This window comes from Pleurodeles waltl, chromosome 3_1, assembly GCF_031143425.1.
Source record: "Pleurodeles waltl isolate 20211129_DDA chromosome 3_1, aPleWal1.hap1.20221129, whole genome shotgun sequence".
NCBI lineage: Eukaryota > Metazoa > Chordata > Amphibia > Caudata > Salamandridae > Pleurodeles > Pleurodeles waltl.
Genome location: NC_090440.1, coordinates 755,234,225 through 755,257,037, shown reverse-complemented (window position 1 = coordinate 755,257,037; position 22,813 = coordinate 755,234,225). Strand labels below are relative to the sequence as shown.

At 41.8% G+C, this 22,813-nt stretch overlaps 1 protein-coding gene across 2 annotated transcripts in view; it reads right to left on the bottom strand.

The window, feature by feature from the left end:
- Window positions 1-22,813, bottom strand: part of SPON1 (spondin 1) — a 1,167,370-nt gene that overhangs the window by 45,170 nt on the left and 1,099,387 nt on the right. For both annotated transcript variants that reach the window (XM_069223539.1, XM_069223538.1), the window contains exon 14: window positions 22,630-22,794. In XM_069223539.1, coding sequence (XP_069079640.1) covers window positions 22,630-22,794 — 165 coding nt within the window. The remainder of the gene's footprint in view (window positions 1-22,629; window positions 22,795-22,813) is intronic.

The following is a 22,813-nucleotide window of genomic DNA, read 5'->3' as shown; positions in this document are numbered from 1 at the left end:
ACACAAAGTGGTGTCAGTGTACCCACTGCGCCAGACATGCAGATACAGTTGCAACCTCCACTGCAGATACAGAGAATCTATCCAGGCGTCCCAGTACTAGAGACGACTACGAATCTGATAGTGCCGCCTGATCCGATATATACAAAATAGAGGTTAGTACAGATTGAGCCAACTCCGCAATTGCTGCCCCAGACGCAGCAACAGCTGATTCCGGACTATAGTCCAGCAGCAGGATCCCCGTTAGTACCTGCACCAGCTACAATGAGTCAAGCTTTGGGAGTTACTGCTCCTCGAGGTTTGGGACCAGGTCAGACACCAGCTGCCATATCATTACCAATTACTGTTGGTCCTCCTGTACCGCTGTATGCGCAGGGTAAACCTGGCACGTGTGATCAGGGAGTGATGACCCAAGAGGCAATAAGAGGAGGGTTCATCAGAACTCCCCAATTGATGGCACCAGGAGAGCAATCAGCTGAAGGACCCAGGTCCTTGTTAGACCTTAGTTCAATTGAAACACCTTTGGAGGCAATGTGACAAGTAGGGCTAGGTGTGTTAACCCCACAGACAATATGTATGAATGCCTCACAGTCGCCAATTATGCACGCAGGGAATATTTCGCTGCAACGCTTTTCCGTGCAACAACTAAATGAGTGTTTGGGAAATAATAAAACTTCACAACCTGTTACAGTGACCGCAGAAAGATCAGAGAGAGATGATTACTTAAACTTTGTGAGACTGGGTGTGGAAGCTACTGAACTAGTGGAAGGAACAATAGGGGTAAACAGATTGGAATCATACACAAAAGCAGAATTAAGGTATTTGTGCCCCCAAATCACTAAGGAAGTAGGCAAGGTACATCAGAGGTTAGGGAACCTGGCAGATAAATACAATATTGATATCGAGAATACAAATCATTTGAAGAGAAGCTACAGATTAGACTTCGACTCCAAAGATTTTGATCACATGAGGTTTGCCGGAATAAAAGTGCATCTTAAAGAAATACTGAAAAGTGCGCAGATTTGGGGAGCCTTAGAAACGTGGGAAGGCAGATGGGCAAAGAAAAGAGATACAGAGAAAGGTGACAGTCCGGGATCAAGTCAGACTAAAGCCTCACCGGACACCGGGACAGTAAAGATACTACCAATGAGGGTAACAGCTGGAGGGGTTCTAGTCCATGTACCGTGGTCGAGGGGAGACATTCTGTCATTCACGAATGATTATCCCAGGTTGAGGGAGAAACCAATAGAATGGTACCAGCAGACAGATAGGTTTGTAAAGCTTGCGAAATGTCTCTGGGAGGACTTGAATACCTTGTTTGAGATCATTGTTCCACCTGGCTTGAGTGCATGAGAGGTGTGGATTGGCCAACATAGGAGCCGGCAAGGGATAAGGTGACTGGAGCACCTTCCGAAGAGGTGATGAAATATTATCATAAAGTGATTGAGTTTTTGAAGCAGAAAGTGTCACCGAAAGTGACTGATTGGCAGAAAATCGACCGGACCTCACAGGAGGTCAAAGAGTCAATCCATGTTTATTATGAGAGGTTGTTGAAAGCGTTCAAGCATTACAGTGGCACTGAGACTACTGAGCCGAAAGACATGAACCATCTTGTGTTCAGATTTGTTGAAGGGCTTAGACCAGAGTTGAGCCAGATGATTAAGAATCATTTGATCTGTTGGCAAGCTAAACCAATTGATGAGGTGTTGCAGTATGCAAAATACTGCAGTGATGAGATTGAGCTGAAGCAGAGAAAGTTGAAGGAGAAAGTGATGGTGATGCAGATTAAGGCAGCGCAGGCAGGTATGCAGGGGAATGGAATCCAGCAGATGGTACAACAGCAACCGCAAGGGAATGGCGTGTTTCAGCCGCAACCGAGAGGCCGAGGTCGAGGTTTTGTGAATCGCGGTCCAGATTTGAATACTGTTGTGGTTCAAAATGATGCGCAGGGGATTAAAAAGATGTCACCATGTCACGCGTGCAGGGGCGTGGGTCTTTGGAAGCGGGAATGCCCAAATATGGTGCAGGATGGTGTAGTTCAACAAAGCAGTGATATCGGTACATTTCAAAATGTGAGGGGTCCAAAAGTGAGAGGTCAAAATCAGAACCTCCAAAATAACATGGTTCAGATGCAGGGGTTACAGCCCATGCATCAAATACAAGTGCCCTGTATTCAACCGGCACAGATGCAGCAGGTCCAACAGCAGGTTCCCATGGTACCTAGACAGCAATTGCAATTACCATTAGCTCCAATGGGACAGCAACAGGTGATGCTTCCTCCGCAGGTCACAGGCCAAATGATGAGTCAAAACAACACAGTACAGCAGTTCCCATTGCATGGTGAGGATGCAATGAATGATGAAAGGTCGGATGATAGATCAGACAGTGAGGAGTGCAGGCTTGCAGCGTCCTTAGAAGTAGATCAAAGGGGACCCTATGTAAAGGGAAAGGTGATGGGTCACAAGGTTTCCTTCCTGATTGATACAGGAGCTACACGCTCTACAGTCAGAAGTGCAGAGGTTCCAAAATTACAATTTTCAGGGCGTACCATAAGAGTGGTAGGAGTAGAAAACCAGTACTTAACAAATCTGATTACCGACCCGGTTCAAGTTGAGATTGGCAACTTCCAGGGACTGCATAAATTTGTAGTCTGTGATTCGAGTCCCGTATCCCTACTGGGAAGAGGCTTACTGTGCAAGACGAAATGTTCGATTACCTGTTCTAATGAAGGATTTGAAGTGCAAACAAACAGTGATGTTGAAGGGGATGATGGACAGTTTTCAGAATTAGAGTCAGAGACTACAAATGAAGATTACCCTTTGATAACCTTATTCCCGATGCTTACAGTGACTGACTTACCAGCTGAGTTACAGGGAACAGTAACAGAGAGAGTGTGGGACCTAACAGGAAAGGAAGTGGGACTTATAAAAGGAGTAGAACCGGTTAAAGTACAGGTGAAGCCGAATGTGGTGTTTCCCCAGGTGCCGCAATACCACATGGCACAAGATGTCCTTATTCAGGTGTCGCAGATAATTGCGGACTTTGTAAAACAAGGAGTTCTGAAGGAGGTAATGAGCAGCCCATGTAATTCACCAATAATGGGTCTGAAAAAGCCTTGTGGGAAAGTTCGAATTGTGCAGGATTTGAGGAAAATAAACAAGATTGTGGTAAAGTGTTGCCCCATAGTACCAAATCCTGCAGTAATCATGTTTCAGGTTCCATGTGATGCAGAATAGTTCACAGTTGTGGACCTGTCACAAGCATTCTTTTCGGTGCCTCTTCATGAGGATAGCCAATTTTCTTCAGTTTCAAATTCCTGGACAAAGTGTACAGTTGGTGCAGAATTCCTCAAGGGTTTTCTGAATCACCATCCATTTTCAATGAGATATTGAAGAAGGACCTAGAGTCGTTAGAATTGCCTTTCAGTTAGACTCTGGTGCAATACACTGATGACTTGTTGATTGCGTCCAGGACAAAAGATGACTGCAGGTATGACACAATTGCCTTATTGAATCATTTGGGAAAGAACGGACATAAAGTGTCCCCAAAGAAACTGCAGTACTGTCAGAAAGAGGTGAAATACTTAGGGCACTTGATTGAGAAAGGGTCCAGGAGAATATCAAAAGAAAGGGTGACGGCCATACTGCAGATGAACCCCCCGACAACAAAGAGAGCTGTCAGGATGTTTTTGGAAATGGTGGGCTACTGTCGCCAGTGGATACCCAACTTTTCGGTTATCTCTAAACCATTGACAAAGCTGACAGGCAAGGAAACTAAGGATGATCCGTATACCATAATTCTGTCCGAGGAAGAGCTTGAGTCATTCATGGAATTGAGAGAGTGCATGTGTAGGGCACCAGCCTTAGGTATGCCTGATTACACAAAGCCTTTTCTACTGTTTTGTCATGAACGTGATGCTTGTTCTTTGTCTGTCTTAACACAGGTCCATGGAGGTGCAAACCTCTCTGTAGCATATTTTTTAGCAACTTTGGACCCAGTCGCAGCAGCCTTACCGGGTTGGTTGTGCGCAGTTGCAGCAGTTGGTCAGAGCCTCAAACAGTGTGAAGGCATAGTGATGGGACATCCCTTAACAGTAATGGTTCCACATTCAGTTGAAATTCTGTTGACTCGAACTAAAACTCAGCATATGACAAATGCCCGACTTACCGGATATGAGACAATTATTCTGAGATCACCCAATGTTTCCTTGAAAAGATGTACTGTATTGAACCCGGCAACTCTACTTACTGTTGAAAACACTGATATTAAGAATGCAGAGGAAGTGGAGTACGACTGTCTGGGTGTAACAGAACTATGTACCAAACCCAGAAATTATATTAAGGATACACATTTAGAAGAAAATGACTGCATTATGTTTGTTGATGGATCCTGCTTGAGAGACTCAGTCGGAATACAGAGAGCCGGTTATGCTGTGTGTACAATCACCGGTATTCTAGAAGCTTCCTTGCTCGAAAGAGTGTATTCCGCACAAGTGGCTGAATTAATTGCCCTTACTAAGGCATGCCACGCAGCTGAAAACCTGAAAGTCACTATCTATACTGACAGCAGGTACGGATTCAGAATTGTACATGATTTTGGCCAATTGTGGTCACAGAGGGGTTTCATGACTTCTTCTGGTTCACCAGTGAAAAATGGTGAACAGATTAAGGATTTGTTGCATGCAATTCAGTTACCTCTTGAAATTGCCGTGGTGAAATGCACTGCTCATGTCAAGTCACAAGACTTTGTGTCAATGGGAAACGGCTATGCAGATCAAGTCGCAAGATTTTGCCCATTGAACTGTATATCGTTCAAGGAACAGTGGGAATTGTTACAGCAAACTGAAAATGAAACATGCTTGAACTTTGCATTAAGAGTAGTCGATACCTTAGATGAGCTAAAATCACTGCAGGGCTGTGCTAGAAGAGAGGAAGAACGCTCCTGGCAGAGAATGCAATGTGTACAAAGAGCTGACGACTTGTGGGTCTCAGAGGAGGGGAAGCTGGTTTTGCCAAACAATCTTTTGTCACAGTTTGCCAGGCTTTATCAAGGGCAGGCACATCATGGGAGAGATGCAATGATCAGATTGTTCAAAATTGACTGGTTCAATCCAAAATTCAGACAAGCCGCAGAGGTTACCAGTCACAGGTGCATCATCTGTCAACAGATGAATGCAGGAAAAGGGACTGTGGTGAATTTGAGCCACATAGGGAGAGCTGGAAGTCCGTTTAGCAAGATGCAAATGGATTTCATTGAAATGCCTGTGTGTGGAGGCTTGAAGTACGTGTTGGTGATTGTGTGTGTTTTCAGTCACTGAATTGAAGCCTATCCTACACGTAGAAATGACAGTCTCACAGTAGCAAAGTTGTTGCTCAGAGAATTAATACCACGGTTCGGATTTCCAGTCTCTTTAGAATCAGATAGAGGCAGACACTTCGACAATGAGGTGATAAAGCTCTTGTGTGCTGCATTAGACATTGAGCAGAAGCTGCACTGTAGCTACTGCCCGAAGCATCAGGACTAGTAGAACAGATGAATGGCACCTTGAAGTCAAGAATGGCAAAAATGTGCACAGCTACCAATATGAACTGGCCAGATGCATTGCCCTTAGTGCTAATGTCAATGAGAAACACACCTGATAAGAAGACAGGATTATCCCCCCATGAGATACTCATGGGCAGAGCTAGGAGGTTGCCCACAGTACCTGCAAATGCTCTTGTGAATATCAAGGATGATATGGTGTTGCACTACTGCAAGGGTCTGGCTGATGTGATCCGCTCTTTTTCTCTCCAGGTGGAGGCCAACACATTGCCACCAATCAGTGATCCAGGTCGCACCCTGCAAGCCGGTGACTGGGTGGTTGTGAAGAAGCACGTAAGGAAGTCGTGTTTGGAGCCGCGCTGGAAGGGGCCATATCAATTAATACTAACAACAACCACTGCTGTGAAATGTGCAGGCGTTCCAAACTGGATACATGCCAGTCACACAAAGAAGGTGACATGTCTAACTGATGAGGAACTTGAAGTTTCCAACTCAGCAATTCCAGAGAAGGAAGTCTCACGACCGGAGAACAGTCAAAGGGGAACTGAGACTGAAGGAGAGCCCACTGAGGACGGCTTAGTCCCTCAAACAGTAAACAAGTTTGAGAGAGGTGACAATGAGCCTATCTCAGTAGAGGCAGCAGGAGAACTAAGTCAAGGAGGGGTTCTCCCAGAAGTAGACGGATACGGGTTAGAGCTTGAACCCGTTACAGACCCAGAAGAAGAAGAGGGGGAACGACCAGAGAGAGGTCAAAGCACACCAACTTCTCCCGAGCCAGTTGCAGGTCCGTCAAGAGAAAACACCATAGCACAAGAGGAGGGTGCTGTTCAGCGTCCTGAAAGGCCAAGCAGGAAGAAGATGCATAAAGGTGACAACTGGCCAAAGAAACAAGCTGCAAGAGAAAAGGTCATTCCAGGTGAAACAATAGCGGAAGAAATTGATACAACCGGAAAAGGGGATCTAAGTGAAGGAGAATTGCAAAGTGAACGCAGGCTGAAGAAAAAAAGGGTTGCAAATAGAAGGTACGCAGGTCCTGAATGGGCATATGCAACGACATCTGAATGGCAACAAGAATTCTTAGCGGTTTGTTTTGACCAAGAGGTGCCAGGCCAATACTACGGTACCTGAAATCAATCAGAGAAAGAGACTGTGTTAAAAATTGAAATTGAAAGCTGAAAAGCTGAGAAAAGAGACTAATAAATTACCAGATGTGACACTGATAACCTGAATTGACTTTGAAACCCGATTATGACAAGCAGCTAAACCTGATTTGACAAAAGGTCCTGGAGTGAATGAAACGCTGTAAATACACGCAGAGAGAAAGAGAGAATTTGCATCAAGAAGAAAAAAAAAAAGAGCTTTAAATCGCCCTCAAGTTGACTATTTGCTATCTGATTCTTTACAGATCATGGCTTACACTAGAGGTAGTAACAAAAAGGGTAAAGTGTGAGGTTGGTTAATTGCTATCTTAGGTATTGTGTGTGCAATAATAATTGTAGGTGTGATTGTGGGAATGCCATGGTTGGATAAGAAAGTGACTAACAATGCTTCAAAACCTAGGACTGCTACGCTAACACCATCGGAGAAGTTTGAGCAGTGTACCAAATATTTGCATGAGGGAATTAATTCAAAGGGGGAACTTTCTACTAATGTCTTCTATTGCTTACTGAATGAGTATGTTGATACAATGGATGCGAGAAACTGTTATGTGTGCACAAAGATTCCTTCATCAGTACAAAAAGGGTCACCTACCATAGCTTGCCATTAACTTATGGGATAAGCTGTAGTTTGCTACTAACAAGATTCAATGAACAGGAGCATGTGCAATATTTTTATTCCAATTTGGATGTGGTATTTTCCTTTGTGCCTGTGATTGAGTTTCTGAACAAATTGGCTAAAGAGCATAGTATAAAATTAGTTAGAGGTTTCTTTGAACCAACACTGAAATTTGGGACAGCTTATGCACACGGCAACAATCTGACTTGCTTACTAACGCCTGTAGAGAAAAGCTTTTTAGATCACACTGATGATAGACGCAAGGCACTGAAAGAAAGGCTAGAAAAAGGACTAGAGAAACGCACATATGCAAATGATTATGCTTACACTGCAATAAAGATGCAAGGTAAATTAGCTATAGATGCATTACATGTAGGAAGGCTTTGTGTACAGAGGCCAAAATCTGATCATGACACTTTATTTGTGGGAACGAGTGAATGCAGGCATGTGTTTTTGTTTCAGAGTAAATTCATGTTAAATGGACTGGATCCAGCGATCCCTGGGATCTATTATATCTGTGGCCTTAATGCTTATTACCGTCTCCCTAAGGGATGGTATGGGACATGTTATTTGGGGATAGTTTTCCCAAAGATTTACCAGATTGATGACTTAAAGCAAATACCAAAAACGTCTGAATTACAACATGCTAGACAAAAACGAGAGACAGCGGCTGCTGTCGTTGGTGACATATTTGGAGTCATAATTCCTTCAGTAGGGGTTATTTTAAACTCCATGAAGGTTCGAAAGTTGTCTACTATTGTGGATAACATGCTGACAAATTTTACAGGGGCTATTCTCCTGATGGATACTGAACTTGCTGTGGAAAGAGCTATGACTCTTCAAAATCGGCTTGCTTTAGACATTCTTTTAGCAAAGAGCGGTGGAGTCTGTAAGATGCTTAACGAGCGTCATTGCTGCTCATTTATTCCTGATAATAGCAAAAAGATTAGAAGTATGCTTAATAACCTAACTAGAGATAGTGCAGATTTGAAGGAACTGAAGGAACCTGGAGTTTGGGAGAAAGTTGGAAAAGGAATTGCCAGAGTAGACAGCTGGTTTAGTAATATTTGGAACTGGGTTCTTGCAAAAATATTAGGAGGTCTATTAATTGTCTTAATCTGTTTATTGGTTTATGGGGAGCATGCAAAATTAATGACAGAATTAAAAGAAATTGGACAAAACGAAGCAAAAGAAACGAAGAAAACGAAAGGGAAAAAATGTTTAATGAAATTTGGGAGAGTTCACACAAAGGTCAAGATGTTGAAATGCGCATCATGCGCAAAGTGAAAAATTAAAAGTGAAAAGTTGAAAGGGAAAGGTTTGTGTGATGACGATCGTCATCAGAGGAGGGACTGAGAGAGCGTAGCTTATATCTATATTAACATGAAATGTTTATGAATTAATGTGTGATAATGCCGCATAGAAACTGTATTAGTATATTTTGCTAAAACGTGCACTTGAAATGTGACCACGGGGAGTGGCCGCCAATGTATACCTGGACTAATGAAAACGACTAATGTTTATGAATTATTGTAGTTGAATAGTTTTATTCTAACGATTATGTTATTAAAGTTTTGCTAAATAAATTTTGTAGACCTTAAGTTAGCATGAGCCGAAGCTTAGCTGCTTGGCTCTCATATTAAATGTGTTTTTCTAAACGTGCAGTGTGCTGACTCGCAAAAGGACATGAACTCTTGTTTTCTTCAAACTAAGAAGCTGAATGTAACCATAGTAGATCCGTTCTCATGAAATTCATATTGCTTGTAGAAATGTACTAGCTAAAATGCAACAGTGTAGATTAATGTAATGTACAAGGTCGCCCAAACCGGACAATGGAGCTACTGACTAAAAGATGTGCAAAGAATTACAGAAGGATGAAATCATACCGGACGTGCTACCTCTGAAGACGTCAATCATATGGACCAATAAACTGCCTGTGAATCAATGTGGGGTGAAAGATTTAATGACATAATCTGTTTTTAATTGGTTAAAGATAGTGGGGTGCAACATCCGTCCAATCAAGTTTTAGGGAAATGTACAACGAAAAAGGGATAAAACCTACAACACGGGGAGCCATTTAGATTGGTTAGGGAAATGCTGTCGATTTGATCCAGAAACTTTGTCACTCTGTTTGGTGACTTATTGGTTTTACTTAACCATCATCTTCATTAGATTGCCAATTTTACACTTTACCTCCTTATAAGGGAAGTGCCCCTATTCTCCCGAGAGATGAATCTGACTGATGGTAAATCAACTGATGTCCTGAAGACGAAGATCAAACCTGAGTGCTGACCCAAACCTTGGAGGGTAACTATGACAATGATATTGTGATTTGTCTGTTTGCTTTCCCTTTCTAGGTACCAACTGCTTACTTTTGATAGAGACCATAGCTATATGTTTTCCAAATTGGTGTTCTAAATTGTTTTGCATGAAGCCCAACATGCCAATGCTAATTAGAGGTTAGTTCAGAGGGGTTCACTAAACTGACGCAAATAGACAAACAACTGAATCCATGTTTTGTTGAACTGACACGTTAATGACACTCTGCTGAAGTTGATTTATGTTGACGCTGTGTTATGTTCTAATAATTGCGTTCCTTGCTTTGATAAAGTCTTATTCAAGTTGCCAAACTATGACAATGTTATTGAGTGTTTTAGTTTTGAGATTAACACATCTGCTTTTAGAATTGTAATCAATAGGGAATAAACCTCATAAAATTCTACTAAACTGGTGTGGTTATTCATGACTGCAAGGTCATGGTGGTGTCTTGAGTTGATTACTGTCTTTGACTAAAGTAAAATGTATTGTTGTGATAAATATTGATGACATTATTGATGTATTGATTGACATATTGATTAGCTATCTCGTCCTAAGGTGTCTCTCAACTGGGCAAAAGATTCATTGGCCTAAAACGAGTCCTGATGTGTAATAAATTGTCATAAAAGGACGAGTTATCAAAGTCATACTGTTTGACAATAGAAATTCCTTTAACGTGTTGACTGTTATTCTGGGGTCCTTACACTCTCCTTAAAGACCTTTAGAAACAGTTATTCAGCCATCGTCTTAAAATGGAGGAAACTCAGGCTGGCATATATTAAGAGGTCACATGATTGCCTGAGCGAAATAGGTGAAAGAAGGACAGCTACAATATACTTCATGCCAAAGTCGAGCTTGTCGACCACTCTTTCTAATGAAATTGAAACAAAGGTGCTAACTTCCCCAGCTTGTCTTCCCTTCTCTATTTATGGGCAGGTGTCCTAAGTTCTGCAAAACTATTTAAGAAGGAATCGTCACATGTCCAATTCTTTGGTAATTTGCAATTCTTCTGTATTAGTATTATACCAAAGCAAAAAACAGGATTCAGTCATATACTTGGGTCCCAGCAGTCATTTGAGGCCATTGGCATTTCATGCCAGAAGTTGGGTCACAGAACTCCAGATCTTAGTGTTAGGGATAGTTATCTCTTGTTCCCCATTCCTGTGTTTCCAGGATATATCCAGAGCTACAGATATGCTTCAATTACTTACCAATAATTGCATTACTTTGTGTGCTCTTCCCTCAATTCTATTCAATACAACATTGAGGCAAACCCACCTCTCCAGACACCCATACCATGAGATCCTTCATGAAATAAAGACACCCCCCATTCTCCTGTATATAACACATATCTGACACAACTCAAATTTGGTTGGCTTGGATTATCTGGGAGGGATGTCATGAATAAAAGCGAGGGAAGAGGACTCAGAGTAATCTAATTACCGGTAAATAATTGAATCATTACCTCATTGTTCCTTCCCTCGCTTCCCCTCATTACAACATTGAGCTGTAAAAGCCAAACAGGATGACAAAAAAAGTAATGCACAAACTCATGTTTATTATACACAAAAGACACAGTAATGAGCCACTATTTAGATGCCATAGTGGCAAACACCTTAGAACAAAACGTCTCCGGCAGCTCAATCTCCTGAACAATCCAATAATGAGAGACAAAAGTCGACAATGAGGAGGACCAGGTGGCAGCCCTGCAGATCTCAGCAATGGAATACCCTTGAATCTCAGCCCAAGAGGCAGACATAGATCTTGTAGATCGACCCTGAACCCCTACAGGAGAAACCAGACCAGAAGCCTTGTAGGCCAGAGAAATCAAAGTCAAAAACCCACAAACTCAAAGATGAAGTGGAAGGCCTCAATCCTGTATTCACCTGGCCAAAATTCCCAAACACAGAATATGAAAGCCATTTAGGAGATATTCTATCCAAATACACCAGAAGAGCCCTACTGACATCCAGACATTGCAGCCGCATTTCCTTATCAGAAGAAGGAGACTTGAAAAAGGAGGGCAAAATCAACCCCTGGTCTCTATGAAAGTGGGAATCAACCTTAGGATGAAATAAGAGAAGAGGCCTCAAAATTATTCTATCATCAAAAATCTGACAAAAAGGATGCTTCAGTGATAAAACCCCCAGGTCACCCAAATGCCTACCTGAAGAAACAGCCAAAAAAAATAATATTTTAAGGGACAATATCCTGATATCAACAGAATCCAGGGCTCGAAAGCCTGATCCATTGATGCCTCCAAAACCAAAGATAGATCTCAAAAAGGTTAATGCCTACAAGGAGAAGGAAAAACATTCTTCAAACCCTTGAACAGACGACCCAACAAACCTTGCGGATTTCACCTATTGTTCCAAGAACTTCTGACAGCTCTAATAGCTGCTCACTGAAGCCTAAGGGTGACAACCTTCAAAATCAAAAAAGTAAGATTTATTAGTAGACAAGCATCCTGCAGCCTTATGAGACAGAGTCAAACTATCCAGAATGCAGCGTCTCTAGCCATTCATGCTCCAGGCCGCTAACCTCATTCTGGACCGAACCTCCTTCTACAACAACGGAAACAACAGACAAGAAGGTTTCAGAGGCAACATCCACTCCTCCTCTCGCCTCATCTCCACTAATCCTCATGTTTAATGGCAGTACGACCAATCAAGGTGGCCAGCATAGCATTCACCTTAGAGTTATGCGGAAGAGAGTCTTTGCTTTTATCCAATGACTATAGCTTCTGCAAAAACCTGGGAACGGATTGGTCCAGGTCCCGTCTGGGTCCCACCATTTCCCAGTAATCATGTCTTTAATCCTGCCATGAAAAGGTTTTGCAAAAACCGAAAGCTTTATATATCATGGAAATGGGACTAAGTTTTAAGAAGGAAGACTGGAACTGCTTATCTTCATCCTAGGCTAACAAGAGTAACGCTAAGGGTCAGTTGGTTGACCTCCCATGTGATCTACAGAGATATAACAAGATTCATCAGCCTCCCAGTGAGTGCTCAGTTGACCTGCTGCAACTGGCCCTACCAGGACTGGCACTGAACCTGGCAGAACCCTGCTGGACTTTTTGGAGTGAGTTCCTGATCCTCAAGAGGTGCCTCTCCAGATCATGGACCTTTAGCTGGCATCAAAGGTATTCCTTTTAAAGAAAAGGTGAAAACCCTGAAATCATTTGTGCTGCAATTCTTTCTCCAATGACTACCATCAATGCACAGCTCCAGCAAAACATGTTATTCACACCAACTTGCAATTTGAGACCTGCACTTCATGCTACAGCAAAGAGAGCGCAGAATGATCGCCAACACAAAGCTACAGCAACGGCTATACCAATGCCCAAACACGCTACAGTGATGACCAACTGCAGCGCTCAACCTGTTCTTCACCCTACAGTGATGACCATCTATGACGCTCAGCCCTCTCCTCTCAGCCTCCTCCAATGTGAATGGAATTCTTTGCACCGGACTTGCGAAGATAACTTCCCAGCAGGACTAACCTGGCCTTTGTACCCACCCTGAGTTTCATTGTGGCCTGCACTTGTGATTTTCCCTGGGTCTAGCATGACCAAGGTGGCATTTTGTGCTTTTAGGTGATATTTTCACTAAAAACATTCAAACTGAATATCTCTGATTTTAATGTCATTTTGTCTTTTTTGGTATCTTTGTAATTGTGGTATCGTATTTATTAAACTGTACTCTATTTCTCAAAATTGGTTTGGGATTTTACTAGTAGTATGTTTTCGCTTTATTACTGCTTGTGTGCTGCATGGACATGCTACACATTGCCTCTAAGACACGCCTGACTCCTTTTGTGCCAAGCTACAGAGGGTTAAGCACAGGTTTATTAATTGACTTTTGTGGTTCACCCTGACATGCAACTGTGGTTGTTGCATGAGTGGGGCTTCTACCCCCTAACCAATAACCCCATTTCTTACACAGACCTTATAGCCCATAAGATAGTGTACCTAATATTTAAAAGTTATACATGTAAGTCAGTTAGTCAGCCAAACATACGTGTATTTTATACCTTAGTCCTTAAAAACATTAGCCCAGTAAAACCCATTATACATACATTATAAAAACAATAAAGATAAAATCAGGCCATGCCGGCAGTTATAACACATAATATATCAAAAAATGATTTGGTCCCTCTGGGGGAAGGATATGAATTAACCTTCACAACAATGGTTGTACCATAAAAAACTTTCTGTACCGATGAGGTTTGTAAGTAAAATATCACATTTATTGGAAACTTAAATTCAACAATTTAAAGTAAAGTTATTGAGGTGCTCCTGTATAACGGCGCAGTGTGAGTGAATTATGTGTTAGTATAAGTGTTGCAGTGCTATTTACATGAAAACTAAAACCAAACTCTGGTTAAAAGTATTATGTCTCAAATAAGCACCTATAACCATAGGTACTGTGAACCTGCTGAATTTTTCAAAGTCAATCCACAATTTCTAATACAATGTTGACATTTCAACCCCAATCAAATAAATTCATTCAGGAAGGTCATCATCAGGACAGAATTTTCTAATAGGAAGCACCCCTATTTAATTGTACTCAGACACATCCTAGTCGTGTTAACAATAAAACTATACCAATTCGCCTTCCATCTCATGTAGCCATGGTGTGTTGTTAATAATACCACTTTGTTACTTTGTCATCTAATGGCTTCAGGAAGGTCTTAGAACGTTCCATGAAAATGAGGCAAGTGTTTAAAGTCCTTTTTAAAACTTTTTGGCGTGGTCCTATGTTAAAGTTAAGGATCTGCAGCCCTGATATAATCAGGTTAAATGCTTTGGCTGGTAGTTCAGCAGCACGGTGAATCCAGTTAAAACACAGCATTGCTACTGTCCAACTGTACAGTAAAGTATTCACATTTTTTCTAAAACTTGATTCACAGACAATAAAAATCATCCTAAGGCACAATTTACGGCATGTCCAGAAGTAGTTTTTTGACTGCTTGCTCCTTTTCCCTGATACCATATTTTTCTAAAACAGGCCTCAATAGAGATTTTGGTTACACTTAAAACCACCAACAGCACGCTAAAACCTTTGACTCAAGAAAGTCTAGAAGAGATAGATCTCTTGCCATAGCAACAGTCACTGGAAAGCTAGCAGAATTTATGTTAAAGGCAAACAGCAAATCTCCATAACTTTGTTCAATCAATGTAGGGACCAATTTGTGATTAAAATGACCCATTAAGACAATAGAATAATGTGGATACGCTGAACCTTTTTTTACCACATACTTTTTAAACGTCTCCATATTTTCCTCATAATGGTGGGGACTCCTTGCATGTAGGTAAATTAAAAGAACATTTATGCATTCTGGGCACATCTTGACGTTAGACAGTTTTACACCACAAGCTAAAATACAATTTCTTCTGGTCTTGATTTCCCACACATGTGCAGTGCCTTTAGTGGATATCAACGTTAACATGCCTCCTGACGGACGCCCTAATGGGTTATGTGAAGCATCCTGGTATACTTTCAAGAAAACATCTATCTGAGGAGATTCCATGCACAGCCATGTTTCCTGGAAACACAAGATTGTATATTGGTCAATTATAATTTTGAAACTTTGTTGCTTCCATACATTACTGTACCCATGTGTATTCTAGAAAAACAAAATAATGCTGTGCATGGCATCCCATTCCTATTCTATGCTGCTCAGATTATCCCAACCCCCCTTACCTTCCTGAGCCCATCCTAAGAAGTAATATCTATTTTCGCAAATTTGGGTTTGCCCTCCTTTATTACCCTCCCTTTGGGGCAAAATAATTTTCAGATTGCCTTCGCTATTCTCCAGTGTATGCCTGGGACTATTTTGTACCCTATGTATATCCAGCCTAACTTGATTTAGCTGGAGACCACCATGGTATCGCAAAAAGCCCACCATACAGGATTTGTTAGGTTCCACCTCCACCTTTGGCAATATTATGAGGCCTTGAGATTTTAATTCACTTTCAGTGTTAAGGAGGACATCTCTAACCAATGCTGAATATAATAGTATTTTTGTTACATCTTTGCCTGCCTTATTCACCAGGAAGCCAACTTGCCTCATAGCACTAGAGGATATTGAATGGAGGCTTGGGCAATTAGAAAATATCTCAAGCAATCGAGATCTATTTAGAGGATTTAGCTTCCTTCGCCTTTTCCTCTGTGTACTTTCTGGGACAGGTTCTAAAAATACCCATAAGCCCTTTACATCCTTCCTCTGTGCATCAACATTCCTTTTTAAACCTGGGGATACACACAGCCTGAATGTCCCTAGACTTACCGCCCTTGTCAATTTTAATCTTAACTTCCAGATTGTCCACTTTTAGCTCTACTTCTCTTTTAATAGTGCTCACCATTTTGGGACTCTCTCGCCTGGGACGGTTTGAGTTTAATCAAAATAGTGCACTGTGGGACAGTCTGCAGTAAAGTAAATAGGATGTGGTACAGATGTGAGAAGAGTTACTTGGAGAACTTTTTTTCTCATTGGTTAGGGAGTGTCCAGGAGTCACACCCACCCACTGACTGTTGAATCCTACTAAAGTGACACCTTACTCACAGCTCATCAGAACTCATCTGGGTCAGAGGAAGAACAGAAAAGAACTGGGCCTGCTGTTTGTAACTGTGTGCTCTCTCTTGCACTTGGTACTGAGAAGTGGGCTCCAAGGCTGACCTCCTTTGTGGCTACAGGGATATAAGCTGCAAGAAGCCTTTTTCTTGAAGTGCCCAGCTGACCAGTATCAACTGGACCTGGACTGAACCTTACTGGTGGCTTCTATGTGCTATCACTGATGTCCTGAGAGCCATAGACAAGCACAGGAGGAACTGCTCCAGAAAGTTAAAACATTTGGGACTTGAAAATGTTTTTGACTTTCAAACGTTCCAGAGCGTGAAGAGAACCTCATGGTAAAGATGCCTGATTTAGCTACATTTAGCTTTAGGCTTCCCCCAGGGGAGGATTTTAGCTGCATAGAAAAGACTAAGTCCAAAGTTAGAAATCTGACTGAAAAACTTCGGCAGGTGCAAAATTTGAATTGCCCACTCAGAGCTTTTCTTGCCAAACTCATCAGATTTAGCAGAACATTGATATGATTTTGCCAGGTACAGCCTGTAGTCTGATTCCAGTGGAGACTAATCTGAAGGTAAATCTTTGACCTGGACAAATAGTGTCTCACAAAACTATAGGTAAAGGTTTTCCCCTCCCACCAGAATGATGGGGTTGGGCTTACAGAGGTATTAGGTAGGCAGCCATGAGGGTGGCCCTTGAATGCCAGAGAAGTGCTGCGCCACAGCTAAAAAGACAAGGCCTCATAGCTGAAGAATAACAAAGCTGGTATCTTACTGAGCAGATGGACAGCCTTCCCACCCAAAGAGCCATATCGGCTTTAAATCAGAAGTCAGAATGCAGCGTATTTGAATGGGATAACCCGCTTGTGTTATCAAACCTCTGCTCTGCCATGGTGTCCCTAAATCACGCCTAGTTCCCTGTCAGCTGTGATCAGTGACTTCTGATTGGTGCTTTACTTTTTCTTGGTGCTCTTTGCTCTAAATCTTTAACCATTCATATCTCTGGTTTCCCTTATTAGATTTTTATCATTTTGGTGACTTTTTTCTTATTAAATGATTCTCTATTTGTAGAAATTGGTTGTGGTATTTTTACTGAGTTGATGTTTTAAGCCTGTCTGCTATATGCCATACCAACCAGAGATTGAGTCCATGTTTATTAAGTGAACCTGTGTGTTGGACCTTACAGGACTTGTGGACTTATTACTTGGGAAGGACTCACATCCTTCCCAACCAGTAACTCTTTTTTTTTTAGCAATATCTAAAAATGTCGTCTACATGGACAGCATTAATTACACCAGGGATATTTTTGTACCAGATTCCTCACACTTAACTCTACATCTCCACTTTTGTATGACCGTTTGCCTCACTGGCTTCTTCATCCCCAATGCTACTCTTTTCCCTTAAACTTTGACCAACAGAAAGATCTTGCATCAAAGTAACTGAGGGCCTGAAGTTGGTCAGTTTGGGGGTACTGAACAAATTGAAAGATTTAGCTATGTTGAGCCAGGTAATGCTAAGATGATTGTTACTAGGCAATGCAGATAAGTATGGGTCTGTAAAAGGTCCAACATATTCATGCAAGCATACTAGATGAACTCACAGTGGGTTTTCATAGCTATTGTACTACCTGTGTGACCAAGAGTATTATTTACCCTGCCTCTGTCAAATCATTTTTCACTACAAAATGGCACAGGCTCCTGAGTGGGACAATGTCCTGATTCAGTAGAAGATGAAATGATTTGCTCTTACTCTTTAGTTTTCACTGCAGATGTATTGTTTCTCCTTTTTACCTCAGCATAACATTGGTGCAGATTTATCTCTACAGGCATTAGGCTCACACACACAAACAAAACACACATGCATACACACAATATATCTCAAGTAAAAACAAAAATAGCAAAGTAAGTGATGAAATAAAAAGAAAAAAGAATTCTGGTTGCATAAGCGTGCAGTTCTGCTCACTGTGTGTGTGTATATGTGCATGTAACATATTTTGTGACATTCAAACACAGATGTATCATTTGAAATCACAACTTTTAAATAGTGTGACAGAAAATGCAAAACTGTCACCCAATTAAGTATAGACTCTCAGTGGCATGCACTTCAATATTTTTTTTAAATTCTGCTAAAGTGCCAGCCCACCCAGCATTATCTGCAGGTGCAGAGTTAATTTGGAAAATAAAAAAGAATTATCAAGTATTGATCCAAAAGTCACAAACCTGCCTACTGATGCAACTGATGGAGTTGGGTATCTGGGTATGAGGTCCCTGCCCTGCATTACCGCCCAAAAATGTAGATTAAAGATCTCTCCTCCTACCTGAATGTCATCAGGGCTTAGGGCTGAGCTCACACACATGTATCAGGTAGACAGTTGCGAGGATGGGCCTAAAGCACCAGAGAAATGCTGCGTCAGAACCAACCAGACAACGCTACACAATGGAAGAACAAAAAAGGCAGTTAGCTGAGCAAGTGGACAGCTTTTTTTACCCAGTTAGCCGTACCGGCTCTCAAGCATAATGTTTTCATCACACCACCAGTAATGCTTGGGTGTTTGTAGAAGTAAAGGTAGTTGGGATAGACCCATTCATTTTAGCTCTGGGGTAGACCTGGGAGTGAGCGAAAGTGAAATGAGGCCCAGTCCTCTAAAATAAGTGTCTTTGATGCCCACCAGTGACCATCACCACACAATTATGTACCTCAGCAGGGCATTATGAAGAGACATGTAAGGTGCAAAGAATGTTTCAAATAACCTGAGTCAGCAGTAAGCGTTCCTTCCTTGTCAAATGCTCTTGAATGCCCAAAGCTGAAAAAAGCTAAGTGAGAGTGAAGAACAGGCAGCCAATGAGGGAGAAGATTTAGGAGTGTGCACATCAATGATTTCCATAACTGCTACTCAGGCACCCCTTGAAGCCCTCAGTATCAAGAGGCTTTTAAGAAGCTAAAGATAAAGTAGATAGTTTTCATTAAAACGCAAGCATCAGGGAGAACAATTCTCTGAATACGCCTAAATGAAATTATTCGGAAAGTGGATAGGACTTCATTTGTCAACTCATTTTGTGTATACATGAATTTCGGTATGCCCATGCTGGCGCACTCCAAGAACATTGTAGTACAGCAGGCTGCAATGTAGCCAGGGGACATATTCAGCCTGTAAGTATGTTGCTCCTTCAGATGAAGAGGTCCTATGCCAGTGCAGGATGTTTGTGATGGAAGGGAGACCAGGGAAGACAGTGAGTCTCGCGAATTTGTCATTGAGGGATGTGCCTCACTCTGCAGAAACTTTAACTACAGGTCGCATCAATTGGAATATGCATGTTTATAATTCATTTTGAACACACAGCTCATTTTAAGCACATACATATTCCTTTTATGTTTCAGCTATGTGCAAAATGTACTTTTATCAATCTGAGTCCAGACAGACTAGAAAATGAGTTTCTACATTTTATCATTTAAGTCTGAAACTTCGTTGTTTCGATTATCTCTCACTAAAACTTTTTAAGGTTTTTGTCTTCTTTCATTGAAACTTGGCCTGGGCAAAATATAAATGCTGAGTAATTTCACACAATTTAGCACTATACTTGAAATGCAAAATTCCTGAAACCACATCATTAATGCACTTTACGTAATTGTGGCAGAAAGCAAGGGGTTGTTGTTTGTGGTGCTTTCGTTTTTTTGCACTATGTCTTAGCACAAAACGCATGCTTGTGTCAAAAATAGATACTTTTTGTGCTATGAAATAGCGAAACATGATGCATTTACATTTTGCTTAACTACAGGTACATTTGCTGAAATTTCACATAATTACACAAAAGTAAATTACCCTTATTTCACTCCCACCCTAAATTGAAGCATTCCACAGTAGACCAAACCAATGACTTCCTTAACGTTACCAGACTGCTTTCAATGCATTCCTTCCAATAGAGTTGTTATAGATCATTCAGGCTTTTAATTAACTATATCAATTACTTTTTTAATTTACTGATATGTTCCAATGATCTTATTTGACTCTGTTTACCACATTCTTGTATGACTCAATATTGTTAATTTCATATTACATTTGCTGAATTTTGGACATGGTTGCTATTGTTATCCTCTTGTCAACTAAATAAGCAACACACAAATACAGTGAATTGTAAGCAATTACCCACTCAGCAAACTTCATTAGACCACTTCAGTGACTGCACAGTTTGTAAATCAGAATGGCTAATTGACCATTACGCCTGGCGTTAGAAATTGGGTCTTCTAGTTGGCAGAGGTATGCACACTGTCCAAGTAGGCACTACAATCCTAGTCTGGGTTGGTGAGATACACACTTTAAGTTAACTTGTACTCGCCCTTTGGCAGCTTGGCACAGGGCAGGCAGGCTTAACTTAAGACTCAATGTGTAAAGTATTGGTGCAACCTGCACACACAGTAACACAATGAAAACACCACAAAAATACTACATACCTGTTTAGAAAAATAGAGAGTATTTATCTGAGTAAAAAGGCAAGAACAACAAACATCCAATCAGCAGAAGCCGAGATATGAATTTTTAAAGATTTAATGTAAACATAGTGCTTAGAAATCACTAGCCTTTGTCCAGTAATAGAACCTACACAGGGTTCACTGAAACAGTACCTTTGATGGAACAAAGCGTCAACGTTGAGGGCTCAGTGCAACAGTATTTCCCATTCAGTCGGGTCACTGCATCATCATCAGGCTCCACTGAAGTGAATCTTGTGCATCATTGTTGAACCACGCAGAGTGTCAATGTTGGGCTGTGTTGGGCTGTGAAGGCTGTGAATCCATTATTATTGAAGCGCCTCTGCATCGGCGTTGAAGGAGTGATACAGCAGACTTTCTCCCGCACTCGAGCCAGTGAATCAGTTGCAAAACCCACTTCTAAGGCCTACGACTGGAGGGACACCTGAGCCAAGTATAGGAATCACAGATGGCAGGGTCCATTAGCACCAGGAGAGTTGCAGGCAGTCTTTGATGTCCCTAACACAGCAGAAGAACAGGGTCAAGCCAGCAATCCCTTGGAGTCACTCCGGATTCAGCAGGATGAGTTCAGTCTTTGTCCTTATCAGAGCAGAGATCAGCACGCAGCAGGACAGCTCAGAAAATGAGAGGAGCAGCTCCTTGGAACAGTCAGTCCAGGCAAAGTGGAAATCCTTACAACACAGCAGTCTTTACGCTAGCAGAGTTCTTCCCAAGTCCAGAAGTGTAATGGTTTGCTAGGGTCAGAGCCCCAGTACTTATATCCAAAAAGTGCCTTTGAAGTGGGGGTGACTTCAAAGCAGCTCCATGAAGCTCGCGAGCCCCCTTTCATCCCAGCCCTGGTTCCAGACTATCAGTTGGGAGCAATCAGCCCTTTGTGTGGGGTCAGGCCAGTAACCTTTGAAGTGTAATTGTGAACCCCTTCCATCCTTCTTGCCCAAGAAGACCCATGAGTATGCAGATGAATGCAGATGTAGTTGAGTGGCCTGTGCTGTCTGAAGGGTTTGCACAAATGTAGCTGTCAACCAGCCCAGTCCAGATGCGTATTGAGGACAGGCTGTCAGGCACACATAACAGTGAGAGCAGAAAAAATGACAACTATCTAACAGTGGCATTTCTATAATAGTAAATGAAATATGACCCCACCAGTAAAGAGGATTTCTCATTACCATTCCAATGATATGCAACATGATGCAGCTACTCTTTTCTGATCAGTAATTACAGCTTATAAGTATATTAAGGGATTTACAATGCTGGCCTTTGAGAGGAGTAGGCATCATAGTAGTGAACATTGACTTTGTGATTTTTTCACTACTAGGACATGTAAAACCTAATAATACGTGTCCTGCCTTTTACTTACATGGCACCATGCCCTGATGCGCTACCTAGGGCCTACCCTAAGGGTGACTTAAACATAATAAAAGAGGAGTTTAAGGCTTGGAAAAAGGTTTTATATGCCAAGTCAGAGTGGAGGACTTGTGTGTACACTGCAGGGTCTGAGCACACAGGCCCTGCAGTGGCAGGCCTGAGACATGTTTTCAGAGCTACTTAAGTGGATGGCACAATCAGTCCTGCAAGCCCCCTAGTACCATTAATTTACTGGCCCTAGGTATATGGTATACCACTGTACAAGGGACCTAGAAATAAATCAAAAGTGCCAGTTGTGGATACACAAATGTAACTGTGTTTAGGGGAGAAGCACATGCACTTTAACATTGGTTAGCAGTGGTAAAGTGCCTGGAGTCCTAAGATCAACAAAAATACAGCCAAGACAGCAGGTGACAGGCAAAATGTCTGGGGTACAAGCACCTTAATTACACCTGCTCATACAAGTTCCCTCATTCATTTCCATCGATACCTCTGACATTCTTTTCACACAGACACCTGCCCCTCTTTTGTGCAATACACTTGAGAGTATATGAGAAAGTGATTCCCTACTTACGGCACTCTGGTAGCATGCACCTCTCCACTTGCTCCAGCTCTTCATTGCAGTCTCCGAGTTCTGCTGGGGATTTCAGCATTCTTTGCCTCGTCCTCATCCCCTTGCCACAGGTCACACTGCAGTCACTCCATTCGGACCACGGGGACAGCACGCAAGGAATGGTATCTTAATAACAAAGGCAAAG